The 13,116-nt window shown below is 40.7% G+C and overlaps 1 protein-coding gene across 4 annotated transcripts in view; it reads right to left on the bottom strand.

The window, feature by feature from the left end:
• POLK (DNA polymerase kappa) overlaps positions 1-13,116 on the bottom strand; it is a 215,302-nt gene that overhangs the window by 62,992 nt on the left and 139,194 nt on the right. For all 4 annotated transcript variants that reach the window (XM_029575127.1, XM_029575146.1, XM_029575117.1 and 1 more), the window contains 2 exons: positions 12,768-12,800; positions 6,802-6,898 (listed from right to left, as the gene is read on the bottom strand). In XM_029575127.1, coding sequence (XP_029430987.1) covers positions 6,802-6,898; positions 12,768-12,800 — 130 coding nt within the window. The remainder of the gene's footprint in view (positions 1-6,801; positions 6,899-12,767; positions 12,801-13,116) is intronic.

The raw sequence follows: 13,116 nt of genomic DNA, 5'->3' as shown, positions 1-13,116 counted from the left end.
CAGTTGTAATTCGCAAAGTTATATAATCCAAGCTGATGAAAAAAAATATATAAAATACATAAAAACAAGAATATTCAGTGATCAACAATAAAATCGACCACCAAATTGGCAACATAATGTAGCTGCATCCAAGTCAGCACGCAACTGAGGACTCTCATATGTCACACACACAGTATACATACACAGTATAGATGAACTTCGAATATTCATATGGAGTCTAATAGTGCTGTGCTTGTTCTTTGTCATGCAGTATAATGTGTTTGCCATTCACAAATACCCCTATTTTTGCAGGTAATCGAAAAGAAATTTTCACTCCCTTGTGACTTAATACTGTGCAAATCGGTGTCATTTCACGATGATCTTCAAAAAATCATGCGGAAAAATCATCAAAAAGAAGCAGTTTAATGCCTTCATGTTCCAATAAATTATTACATTTATGATAGGCTCTCATAATGTTTACATTGTCAGCATAATTCAAAATTCGTGTGATGACAGGTCTAGGCTTCAAATCATTTCCCCTGCATATTCCAACATGATGGGCCCGTTCGACCACAACAGGCTCAGTTTCAAGGGAAAGGTCTAGAGCTTCAGGAAGCCACACCTGAAAAAACTATAATAGCTCTGGTTCTTTGACTGATTCAGGAACATCAATAACACAGATATTATTCTGTCTCGCTCTATTCTCTTGGTCTTCAATTCTTTCCTGCAAGAGAGCATTTTCTTTTTTGAGATCAGCCAACTGCAAGGACAGTTGTTCAGCAGTAGTCTCTTGCGCAGCCACCCTGTTATCCAAATCTGAAATTTTTATTGCTTGGCCATTTACTTTCTCAGTCATTTCTTCCATCGCTGAATGTAACTTGTTCAACTGATGGGTTAAAGCAGCAGTGACATTTTTTGTAATGTCTCGGATAATGTCATCTTGGAATTCTGCCAAAGAATGTTCAGGAACAGTCACCATTTTGATATCAGCTAATACAGGTTTCTCGTTGTCTCTCTCTTTATCTTTGATAGTACAGAAGGCTCGTGTTGACATTCCAAACTGAACAATGCACAGCACAGCTATCTATGTAGAAACTATAACAATCTCCGCCCCATTCGAGTTTCTTAAAGCAAAGTTGAGACAAAAAAGTGGACCCTCATGGAGCTCCTCTCAACTGCAACCACTCAGATAGCATAACTGGTACCAACATTTGTTAATCAAGAGAGCAGTGAGTAACTCTGGCTGACTAACTGAAGTTGTGGGGACAGTAAGCAAATCCATGGCTCTCATGCTAAACTTTCAAAAGGTAACCTTTGATAAAATGAGAAAAATTGTTAGAAAAAAACTGAATGGAGCAGCTACAAAGGTAAAAAGAGTGCAAGAGGCATGGTCATTGTTAAAAAAATACCATGCTAGAAGCATAGTCCAGATGTATTCCACACATTAAAAAAGGTGGAAAGAAGGCAAAATGAATACCATCATGGTTAAAAGGGGAGGTGAAAGAAGCTATTTTAGCCAAAAGATCTTCATTCAAAAATTGGAAGAAGGATCCAACAGAAGAAAATAGGATAATGCATAAGCGTTGGGAAGTTAAATGTAAGTCATAAGACAGGCTAAGAGAGAATTTGAAAAGAAGTTGGCTGTAGAGGCAAAACCTCACAGTAAAAACTTTTTAAAATATATCCGAAGCAGAAAGCCCGTGAGGGAGTCAGTTGGACCGTTAGATGATCGAGGGGTTAAAGGGGCACTTAGAGAAGATAAGGCCATCGCGGAAAGATTAAATTATTTCTTTGCTTCGGTGTTTAACTGAAGAGGATGTTGGGGAGGTACCCGTACCGGAGAAGGTTTTCATGGGTAATGATTCAGATGGACTGAACCAAATCACAGTGAACCTAGAATATGTGGTAGGACTGACTGACAAACTGAAGAATAGTAAATCACCTGGACCGGATGGTATACACCTCAGAGTACTGAAGGAACTAAAAAATGAAATTTCAGACCTATTAGTAAAAATTTGTAACCTATCATTAAAATCATCCATTATACCTGAAGACTGGAGGGTGGCTAATGTAACCCCAATATTTAAAAAGGGCTCCAGGGGCGATCCGGGAAACTACAGACCGGTTAGCCTGACTTCAGTGCCAGGAAAAATAGTGGAAAGTGTTCTAAAATCAAAATCACAGAACATATAGAAAGACATGGTTTAATGGAACAAAGTCAGCATGGCTTTACCTAAGGCAAGTCTTGCCTCACTAATCTGCTTCACTTTTTTGAAGGAGTTAATAAACATGTGGATAAAGGTGAACTGGTAGATGCAGTGTACTTGGATTTTCAGAAGGTGTTTCACAAAGTTCCTCATGAGAGGCTTCTAGGAAAAGTAAAAAGTCATGGGATAGGTGGCGATGTCCTTTCGTGGATTACAAACTGGCTAAAAGACAGGAAACAGAGAGTAGAATTAAATGGACAATTTTCTCAGTGGAAGGGAGTGGGCAGTGGAGTGCCTCAGAGATCTGTATTCGGACCCTTACTTTTCAATATATTTATAAATGATCTAGAAAGAAATACGATGAGTGAGATAATCAAATTTGCAGATGACACAAAATTGTTCAGAGTAGTTAAATCACAAGCAGATTGTGATAAATTGCAGGAAGACCTTGCGAGACTGGAAAATTGGGCATCAAAATGGCAGATGAAATTTAATGTGGATAAGTGCAAGGTTGATGAATATAGGGAAAAATAACCCATGCTATAGTTACACAATGTTAGGTTCCATATTAGGTGCTACTACCCAAGAAAGAGATCTAGGCGTCATAGTGGCTAACACATTGAAATCGTCGGTTCAGTGTGTTGCGGCAGTCAAAAAAGCAAACAGAATGTTAGGAATTATTAGAAAGGGAATGGTGAATAAAATGGAAAATATCATAATGCCTCTATATTGCTCCATGGTGAGACCACACCTTGAATACTGTGTACAATTCTGGTCGCCACATCTCAAAAAAAGATATAATTGCGATGGAGAAGGTACAGAGAAGGACGACCAAAATGATAATGGGAATGGAACAGCTCTCCTATGAGGAAAGACTAAAGAGGTTAGGACTTTTCAGCTTGGAGAAGAGATGGCTGAGGGGGGATATGATAGAGGTGTTCAAAATCATGAGAGGTTTAGAACGGGTAGATGTGAATCGGTTATTTACTTTTTCAGATAATAGAAAGACTAGGGGGCACTCCATGAAGTTAGCATGTGGCACATTTAAAACTAATCGGAGAAAGTTCTTTTTCACTCAATGCACAATTAAACTCTGGAATATGTTGCCAGAGCATGTGGTTAGTGCAGTTAGTATAGCTGTGTTTAAAAAAGGATTGGATTATAGAAGTCTTATAGAAGATGGAATAAGGTATGTTTATTATGATCCAGAACATTTAGAAAGATTCTTGGAAGAACGTAGGAACCAGAGGGTGGAGAGTAGTACTTAAATCCATATACAGTTGGGAATAAACTATATCTGCAGACTTCTATAATAAAATTGGTATATAATTTTTTTTTGCTGTTTAATTGCTCAAATGTGCTCCCAATTTGGTTTGGTAATAAGGAAACTAGGTAATATACAAGAGGTTTTATTCTCTTTCTTTTTGGTTATGTATGTTTAAATATTAATGAAAAACCTGTTTCCTAAAGAAAATTCAATGGAAAATTGAATAATGTAATATTGAATTGTTATTTACTTGATTGTAAATTAAAAATTCATAAATAAATAATTGAAAAAAAAAAAAAAAAAAAGGATTGGATAAGTTCTTGGAGGAGAAGTCCATTACCTGCTATTGATTAAGTTGACTTGGAAAATAGCCACTGCTATTACTAGCAATGGTAACATGGAATAGACTTAGTTTTTGAGTACTTGCCAGGTTCTTATGGCCTGGATTGGCCACTGTTGGAAACAGGATGCTGGGCTTGATGGACCCTTGGTCTGACCCAGTATGGCATGTTCTTATGTTCAACTAATTAGGTTTTAAAATTATCTGGCCATATGGGGCCGGATAACTTAATACTTACTTGGCTATATTCAAAAGAATATAGCTGGTTAAGTGGTACTGTTTTGGGGAAAAGAAAAAAAGTAAAGTGTAGGCCTATGGAACGATTTCTTCTTCCCTCTCCAAAATATTCAACAGTTGGCCCTGCTAGGCTGAGTATCTGCCACCCCTCCATAAACTCCTCCAAAAATACATTAACAAAATGTTTTGGGGTCTGCAGTTCTGTGCTCTCACCCCTTCTGAAAAAAGCTTAAGTCCCCTTCATCTCCCTCCCCTCTACCCCCAAACCACTTGGGTACCTTGAGGAATTGAGCCAGGATGGTGATGCTCAAGCATGAACCAATCACTTTCAATGTTGCAAAAAGTACACTTGCTATGAAACACCACATATACTTTTAGGAAAGAGTGGGCAATTTTCAGACAGCTTTTTTAATTGGTTAAAATGATATTTAGCCACAGATATAGATTATGAAAACTGCCTTCTCTGAGATTATCCAGACTTTAAAATTGTATTTTTATTACATATTTTACACATATTAAATCTGTTAACAAATGAATACATGTAGTATAACAACCAAGTAATCAAAAGTTAAAACCTGTTTAATTGATTATATATTTTTGCAGTACAGTTTTATAATATTTGCAGGCTCTTCTTCAGTCTCATTTAATGAACTTGCAATTAAGGTGGCAGTATCAATGACTTGTGACCTTGGATTCCAGCAAGTGCTATTTGTGGGCCATAGTCCTTTCTTCTATAACTGCTGCTATAAAATTGAGCTGTCTCTCTCTCTGAGCCTCATCCCACAAGTCACGATGTTGAACTGACTGTTCACATAGTGTAATGACTAATTGAACAGCACTTGCAGCTTTTCATTGATAGCAACAGCAGGGGGCAGCAGATAGCTATAGCAGCATGGTTTTTGTAGCAATTGTTGAAATTGGGGCATAGACTGAGTCAAACATTTTTACAAAAAGAGTGCTAAGTTTGAAGAAAGCCTGTTAAGGTGTAAGGCTCAGGAATAACATTCCAAAATTAGCTTTAACTATACAGCATAGTTTAATAAAATACACTAGTCAGGTATAGGAAATATCAAGAAACTAAGGGGGTAATTTTCCAAGGAGTTACCGCAGGAGATAATTCCGCAAATCGCGCTAACAGCCGTTAATGTGATTGCAAATGTTTTATTCAGGGGGCTACAACCCTTTCATTTGCGGTACGTTGTGTGCTAGAGGCCGGTAAAGGTTTATCGCGGTTCATGATGTTTCCAGACAGCCTGTGAGAGAGAGAGAGAGAGAGAGGGAGAGAGAGAGAGAGAGAGGAGAGAGAGAGAGAGAGAGAGAGAGAGAGAGAGAGAGAGAGAGAGAGAGACTTGCTATAGTGTCTCTTCCCTAGACAGGTATTTGTATCCCTATGAGAGGCCCACCTAGTAACTCGAGGTGGGGATTAGGTATTAGTGTAGGTGGTTGGGGGCCACTTTCACATTCAACATGAGACGTACGAACAGAACAGTGGTCTCTTGTGAAGATTTGATGGCCTTCGGAGTGAGGAAACTCACTCCAAGATGAGATTTGGACAATGTTCTCTCTACCTAGCTTGATGGACAGGCCATCAAATCTTCACAAGAGACCACTGTTCTGTTTGTACGTCTCATGTTGAATGTGAAAGTGGCCCCCAACCCCCTACACTAATACCTAATCCCCACCTCGAGTTACTAGGTGGGCCTCTCATAGGGATACAAATACCTGTCTAGGGAAGAGACACTATAGCAAGGCTCTCTCTCTCTCTCTCCCTCCCTCCCCCCCCCCTCCCCCTGCAGAACACTGAAACAGGCTGTCCGGACACTTTCGTGCACTGCAATGATTCGTTGGTTGTTTTATCACGCACCGCAAAGATGTTTTCGCGATTTGCGAATACATTTGCGCAAATTGCGAAAACATCGCAGCGCGCGAAGTTTCCCCGCTGCACGAAAAAAGCCTCATTTGCATGGGAAACGCCCCTTAATGCGTTACCAATGCGATATTGGAAAATGAGGCCCTAAGTTTGTATATATATACCTGTCAGCCCTGATACTAGGATTCCCTACAGTGCTATTTCTGCATCTGCAATGTTCCTGTACGTTTGCTGTTTACCCCAGTGTAATGCTGAGAGAATAGTTATCTATTCTATGAAATAATACTAGGACTAGTGGATATTCCATGAAACTAACTAAAGATGATTTAAATCAAATTTTTAAAAAAGTAATTTTTCACTTGACAAACAATTAAACTATGGAATTTGCTGCCAGAGCTTATGGAGGAAGCTAGTAGCATAGCTGAGTTTAAGTAAAGGTTTGAACAAGTTTCTGGAGGACAGGTCCATAAACCCTTATTAGTCATAGACTTTGATGTGATCACTTCATACTTCCAGGAGTGAGAGATGGGGAACAGACTTTCCAATTGGTATCTGCTGGGTTCTTCCAAGTGATCCAGACTGACTACTGTTGGATGCTGGGCTCGATGGACCACTAGTTTTAGCATAGCATCTTTTATGGTCTTATATTTTTCTATACATTTATATGCAAGTAGTTGCAGAAACACAGAATGTAGAAATGTCCCTAATTATCAACCTAACCATTAAAAGGGGCAAATTGATGTCATATCCTGTATTTGAAATGACTGCCACATTATTTATAGTATTTTTGAATACAGCAGTAATACAAAGACACTGGAACTTAGAAGCAGGTGCTTTTAGACCCCTTGGTACCAGAGAGGTTAAACAGATTGCAAGAATAACCCAGAATTTTAACAAATACCTTAAGTCCTTCTTTCAGCATGTCCTTAGCAAGGTCACTGCAAAGTTCCTGGCACAGAGTGTATTGCTCGCTGGCTACACTTATCTCGCTGAAAGTCCTGAATGTGCAAGGGAAAGCTCAATTTAAATGGGTACTGCTTACATATTCAACCAAGACATGCAAGTTATTTCAATATGAATCAAAAAACTACTTTTTCAATAATTGCTAAGAACACTAGTTACTTACATCCCAGAAATTACAATATCATAGTTCACAGGTCCAATACATTAAATACATTCATTCCAGGATGCTTTAAAGGCCGAAGGCAATGGTATAACTAATGCTAAGTACAAAGCAGGTCAGCCCATTTGGACTATATTGGTGGTCTGCTCATCTCATTCATAACAGATCTCAGGAAATCGCTCAGTAGAAAGCCATACAGTAGATTCTCATTATACCATAATACTATGTGGGTCATGCAGTTTTTAGCATTGTAATGAATTGATGTTAAATACATTGGTAGAATAATGGTCAGAAACAGATTTCAAACCAGCATGACAAATGATAGATTTGGGCAATATACTGAATGGTCTCATAGTGAGTGCACATTGTATTTTCTATGTAGATGTAAATATTTTAAAAGGCTTTTTAAATTTTAAGTAAAGCTTCAAAAGCATAGATAACTTGTACAGAAGTGTCAAAATTATTACAAATCAGAACATGTTTTTCAAAACAACAAATCCCTTGCACAAAGAATGTGTTCTAATGCCAGCATAAAGTTTACAATGCTAATAAGTTAAGTTCAGTATTTATCACTTGCATCAGAATGTATTAATAATACTCAAAGTCCTCACTTGGAATACTGTGTACAGTTCTAGAGACCGCACCTTCAAAAGGATATAAACAAGCTGGAGTCGGTCAAAAGGGTAGCTACTAAAATTATCAGTGGTCTTTGTTCTAAAGCATTTGGGGACAGTCTTAAAGATCTAAACATGTATACTCTGTAGGAAAGGCAGGATAGGGGAGATATGATAAAGATATTTAAATACCTCCAAGGTGTCCACATATAGGAGTCTTTTTCAAGAGAAAAGAGGCTCTAGAAAGAGGGGGGTCATAGAATGAGTGAAAGGGGGTAGATTCAGGAGTAATCTTAGGAAATATATCTTTACAAAGAAGGTAGTGGATGCATGGAACAGCCTTCCAGTGGAGGTCATAGAGAGAAAAAGCAAGTTTGCTCACCGTAAATGGTGTTTTCTATAGACAGCAGATGAATTAGCCATGCTGTCTGGGAACGTCCTCCATGCCACTAGGTGGCAGAGCTCTCAAAGCTGAAAAACAGATCTTTGCCAGTGAGGAGCGCCTGCTTGTATTATGCTGCGCTACCCCAAATCTCCTCAGTCCGTATTAAAGCAAGACGAGATGCAAAGATAAAAGAACTGTCTGGGGAGGCAGGAGGGTCAGCATGGCTAATTCATCTGCTATCTAAGGAAAACACCGTTTACGGTGAGCAAACTTGCTTTTTTCCCCATAGATAAGCAGCATGAATTAGCCATGCTTCCTGGGAGTCTCTAGCTAAAGTATTGAGCACAGATAGCCGATATCATGTTTCCATGATAAAAGAAGAAAATGCACTCAAGACAGACAATAGGCGGACAGTTTTATGATGTTGCTGTCACTGTGTGCAGATATGTGTTACCCAAGAATTTGTTTCTCATATGTGCATCACCCGCTGTCTGTCGGCGTAAGCAGTAGTGGGAGGTGAGCAGCTATAGCGAGGACCTTGGGGCTGTGTTGCAAAGTGCCAGGATAGGTCTGTCATGGAGATGATCCAGAGAAGCAGACACAGTACGGATGTGGAGCATGTCACAGGGGATAGAAAGGGTCCATGAACACGGTCTGTAGCAGAAAGAATGCAGCTCAAGGACTAGTACAAGAGCGTGAAAATGAAGATTGGGAGTCCTAGGCATTCAGACAAAGGAGACTGAGAGCTGTAGGACTCCATAGTTGGATGGAGTGTAACATCGCAAGGAGCGATAGTTTGATTACAGTCAGTATATGGAGCTTAAGCTCCTTTTGGTAGGCTTGAGGTTTTCGGAAAAAAACAGGAGGATGATTGAGTGGTTGATGTGGAAGCCGAAAGGTATTTGTATGAAAAAGGTGGGATGCGTATGCAGTTTAACCTTGCGTCTGAAGGAGGTGAGGGTGACCGAAATGTGCACCTTCCAGGCAAGTAACATTAGAGGACAAGTGTCTAGCGGGTCTTCCGATGGGAGCATGAATTTGCTCCAGCACTTCGTGTATATGCCATGGAACTATATTATTTATTTTACCTTATTTATTTATGTATCTCTTGGCCTGGACCGGAGAGGTAGGATTCTCAACGTGAGCTCAGAGGCGAGTGGGTCCAGAGATTGGCTCTAGATTGAAAGAGATTGGTAGGGGTATGGCCCCAAGGCATGCCGGAACCGAAAACTGGCCAGAGGGTTCCAGCAAAGGAGATGGAAGAACTCCCCAAGACGTCATGGCAGACAGGTGAGCGGGTTCGTGCCACGCTGAGCACTCGAAGGTGCAGCACCTCTTACCCAGTCGGCAGTTGATGCAAGTGGAGCATGCCTTGGAATGAGATCAGAAGAATTCCATGCTGAGGAGAAAAATCACAGACCTCCGATCAGATTCGTGTAATCTAGAGATGAGTGGGTGGAAGAGGAGATCACCGCTTGGGTGAGGAGTCGTGGGTTGCTTCATAGGGGTATCGGTTGGCCACCGATAACTGAATTAGGAAAGTTTGTTTGTGGTATGTGCGATGCAGCGGTGTAATGTGCAGGGAAGGCTGTTCATGGGAGTGACTTCCCTTCAATCTATGAGGAATGTAACCTGTGGTAGCTAGTGTGCAGTGAGGCACTGACTGTAAAGAAGATCGAGTATACTGTTGTGCTCAGTAGCGAAGAGGCCAAGATTCCAAGTGAGGAAAAAAATATAACCTATATATATATATTTTTTTTTGTATGCCCTGAAGGTATTAGTTATGGGCAGGAAACAGGGTGCAGGTAGATGGATCTGCTTCCCCCTCCTTCGAGGACTTCTATAGATGTTTGCAGGGCAGTAGGAACCTGACCGAACTCCATTGGAGGAGTAGAAATTGAAATCTGGTTGTTCAGGTGGACCACCAGAGCTCTTCCACGGGGGTGTGCTCGAATGTCTGTGCTGGTTGTCAAGCGGACGACAGACCCTGAATCCATAATTGGGCAAAAAAAGGGGGAACTCTACTCCTTGGTGTGAGCGCACCACTCTGGATAGAGGGGACGGAAAGGCAAGGCTGCTGGCATCAACAATGCAGTCAGCCAGTCCTCCAATCTCTGTGCCTGCTGGGAGTGAGATCATAGTGGAGGAAGGATGGAAGAACTGACTCCATTGGGTTCTTAGGCTGCACTGTGGATGATGTACATGTAGTTACGTGCCCTGTGACAGAGAATGGAGGGGATTTGTCAGGTGCAGGTCAGTGGTGGTACCTTGGGTTCGAGCAGCTTGCACTGTACGAGCATGCGCTTCAGAAGGCAGGGTCTGTCCTGAATGGGTGCCAGGAGGCTCGATGAGCTGCACAACATGGGTGGATTGCATATGGAAATTTAAGTAAGAGATTAGTAAGCCTAGATTGACCTGTCAAGAATAGTGTTTTGGGAAGATTGGCTTGCAGGGTGAATTTGTCAGTGTCCACCCATAAGTCGTCATTTAGGGAAGGAAACATAATTGGATCCCATGTTGACGACGGTGCCAGTATTACCACGGAACTCGTGGTGACAAAAAACCTCTGGTGCAGAGAATCCGTTCTATATTCGGTATCTGCTGGTTGATTGAAGGTTGCTATTGAAGATTGATGGAGGCTATCATAGTTCTCGTGAATGAAGAAGCTAGGGGAGCAACCCCTAGTAAGGGGCAATGAATGTACTATTGTGGAAGGAAATGATCAATCTCCCACAACAGCAGCCTGTAGTGCAAATTGCGGTGTGTAAGCGAATTCGGTGCAGGAACAAAGGAAGTTGAGGGAGGGCACTCTGGTGTCAATGTGGATGAAGCGGGAGGCCTCAGGAGAGCCTGGTGAGGATCATGACCACTCATCTGAGTGGGAAAAACGTCTCTTTCAAATCTTGGAATTTTGACGTTCTTTTTGGGTGGGATCCCGCAGAGGTAATATCGGGCATGCTGGGGGACGCCTCAGCGCTTCTTTGTGTCGGCGGGCGCATTGGTAATTCGTCTAGTGCATCGGTGCCACAGCATGAATTGATTGTCATCGCTGTCGACGCCATTTTCGATGCCTTGTCATTGCCCCCGGATCTGTCAATGGCGCCGGCCCAGAACCGGGAGGTCCACTGAGGAGGTCCCGTTGAGTCCGGGGGGGGGGGGGGGGGTGGCAGAGAAGATTTATATACTTCTCCCTAGGGCAGTAAGGCAGTCCTCGATACTGTTTCTGACAGTTTCACAGGATGTTTTGGGTTTTTGTTTTTTTTTATTATTTGTCATATATTTAAGGTTATTATCTTCTTCATCTTCCTTCTTACTGTTTGTATTTTCTTCTTTTTTTTTTTTAAACGCTGAGGAGAAAATCTATTTATTTCTGTCAATATCAGTTATGAATGAATTCCTGTCACTCGCAGAGGATGTTCTGTTTCCCTTACGGATCTTTCTAATTTTTCAGATATTGGCTTCCTCTTTTTTTTTTTTTTTTTTTAAACATTGAGGAGAAAGAGAGAGCTCCGCACACTCAGTCATGCGGAAAAAATGGACTGAGGAGATATGGGGTAGCACTGGCAAAGATCTGTTTTTCAGTTTTGAGAGCTCCGCCACCTAGTGGCATGGAGGACGTTCCCAGGCAGCCTGGCTAATTCATGCTGCTTATCTACGGGAAAAAACAGTATCTGAATTCTAGAAAGCATGGGATAAACCCAGGGGGATCTCCGACAGAGTGATGGAAACCATAAAGATACATTAGTGGGTGGATGGCTGATTAGCTAGACCATACGGTCTTTTTCTGCCATCAGGTTCCTAATTTGTATGTCATTGTATAACACTGGCAAAAGGACTAGCTGAGCAGCCCTAACAGGCAACATCACTGATTTCAAGATACAGACTGATGTCAAGATGAAAGGCAAAAATGTGTCAAGGGAATTTTGTGAAACTTCATTTGTGCCAAGCCCCGGCAGCAAGCTCTAAATGTTTAGTACTTAGCTTAGCTGCAGGCACTCCTCATATTAAGGAGCATCTTTAGCCACAGAGCTGTTCCAAGTGATAATATGGAAGATGGCTTTGTTATTTAATGCTTTGCTCCCTGAGAATATAAACTGCAATAATTGTCACATTAAAAGCAAACAAACCAATCAACAGAAATCACTGAGTTACATTATATTCTATAACACCAGCTGAATGTTTTTTCATGCTGCAGTATATAATTTCAGTGGATTGGCCACTGTTGGAAACAGGATGCTGGGCTTGATGGACCCTTGGTCTGACCCAGTATGGCATTTTCTTATGTTCTTACATTGTTAGGGGTGATTTCAGCAGGAGTATATTTGAAATGAACTGCTGAGAGATACACAAGGCTTGTAAAATGTCAGGATGGGCTGGGTCCTCTCAGCTTCACAATCGCTTGTTTTGCGGAAGGGTACTTTAAGGTGGTGTTTATAGACACATTGGCATTAAAAAAATAAAGGAACTTTACTTCTGGATGAATATATCAGAACAGGGTAATGTTGGGAGCTGCTGATGTCAGATACAATTAGATATGCTTTTCCCACTGCTGTTAGAAATAAACCTATTTTTAAATATTAGCTTACAAACTGTCATTTTATGGTATAGGACAGCATGGATTTCTTACTGTTAACTTAAATGAACAGGTTGCTTTCAATTCTGAAAACATTTCCTGGGAAATAAAAATGGTTTAACACCTGGAAACAACTGTGCATGTTATAATTCCAAGATGAAACATACAGTACCTTTCAGTACTCATACTTTTCCTTTCACCATCCCTTAAAAAAAGGAAAACAATGTAATCATTTTAATAACTGCTCTTTTCAGACTCAGCAAATTGCAATGCCTAATTTGCTACAATTCAACAATACCTGGAAGATTATATAGAAGTAAAAGAACTTTATTATGCGCAAGATTAAAAGATCAATATAAAATCTCTATTTCCATAACTGCTTCAAAATCAAAGACAAAGTGCTCAAATGCGTTTCCTGTCCTATAATCCTTTATTTTTTATATTTCACACTTTGGAATAACTTGGCCTCTAGACAATACTCCCCATTTTATAAATCTTTCTCCAAGTCCGCTGTGCGCTTG

Source organism: Rhinatrema bivittatum, chromosome 1 (assembly GCF_901001135.1).
Source record: "Rhinatrema bivittatum chromosome 1, aRhiBiv1.1, whole genome shotgun sequence".
NCBI classification, from domain to species: Eukaryota; Metazoa; Chordata; class Amphibia; order Gymnophiona; family Rhinatrematidae; genus Rhinatrema; species Rhinatrema bivittatum.
This window is presented reverse-complemented; position numbering and strand designations above follow the sequence as displayed.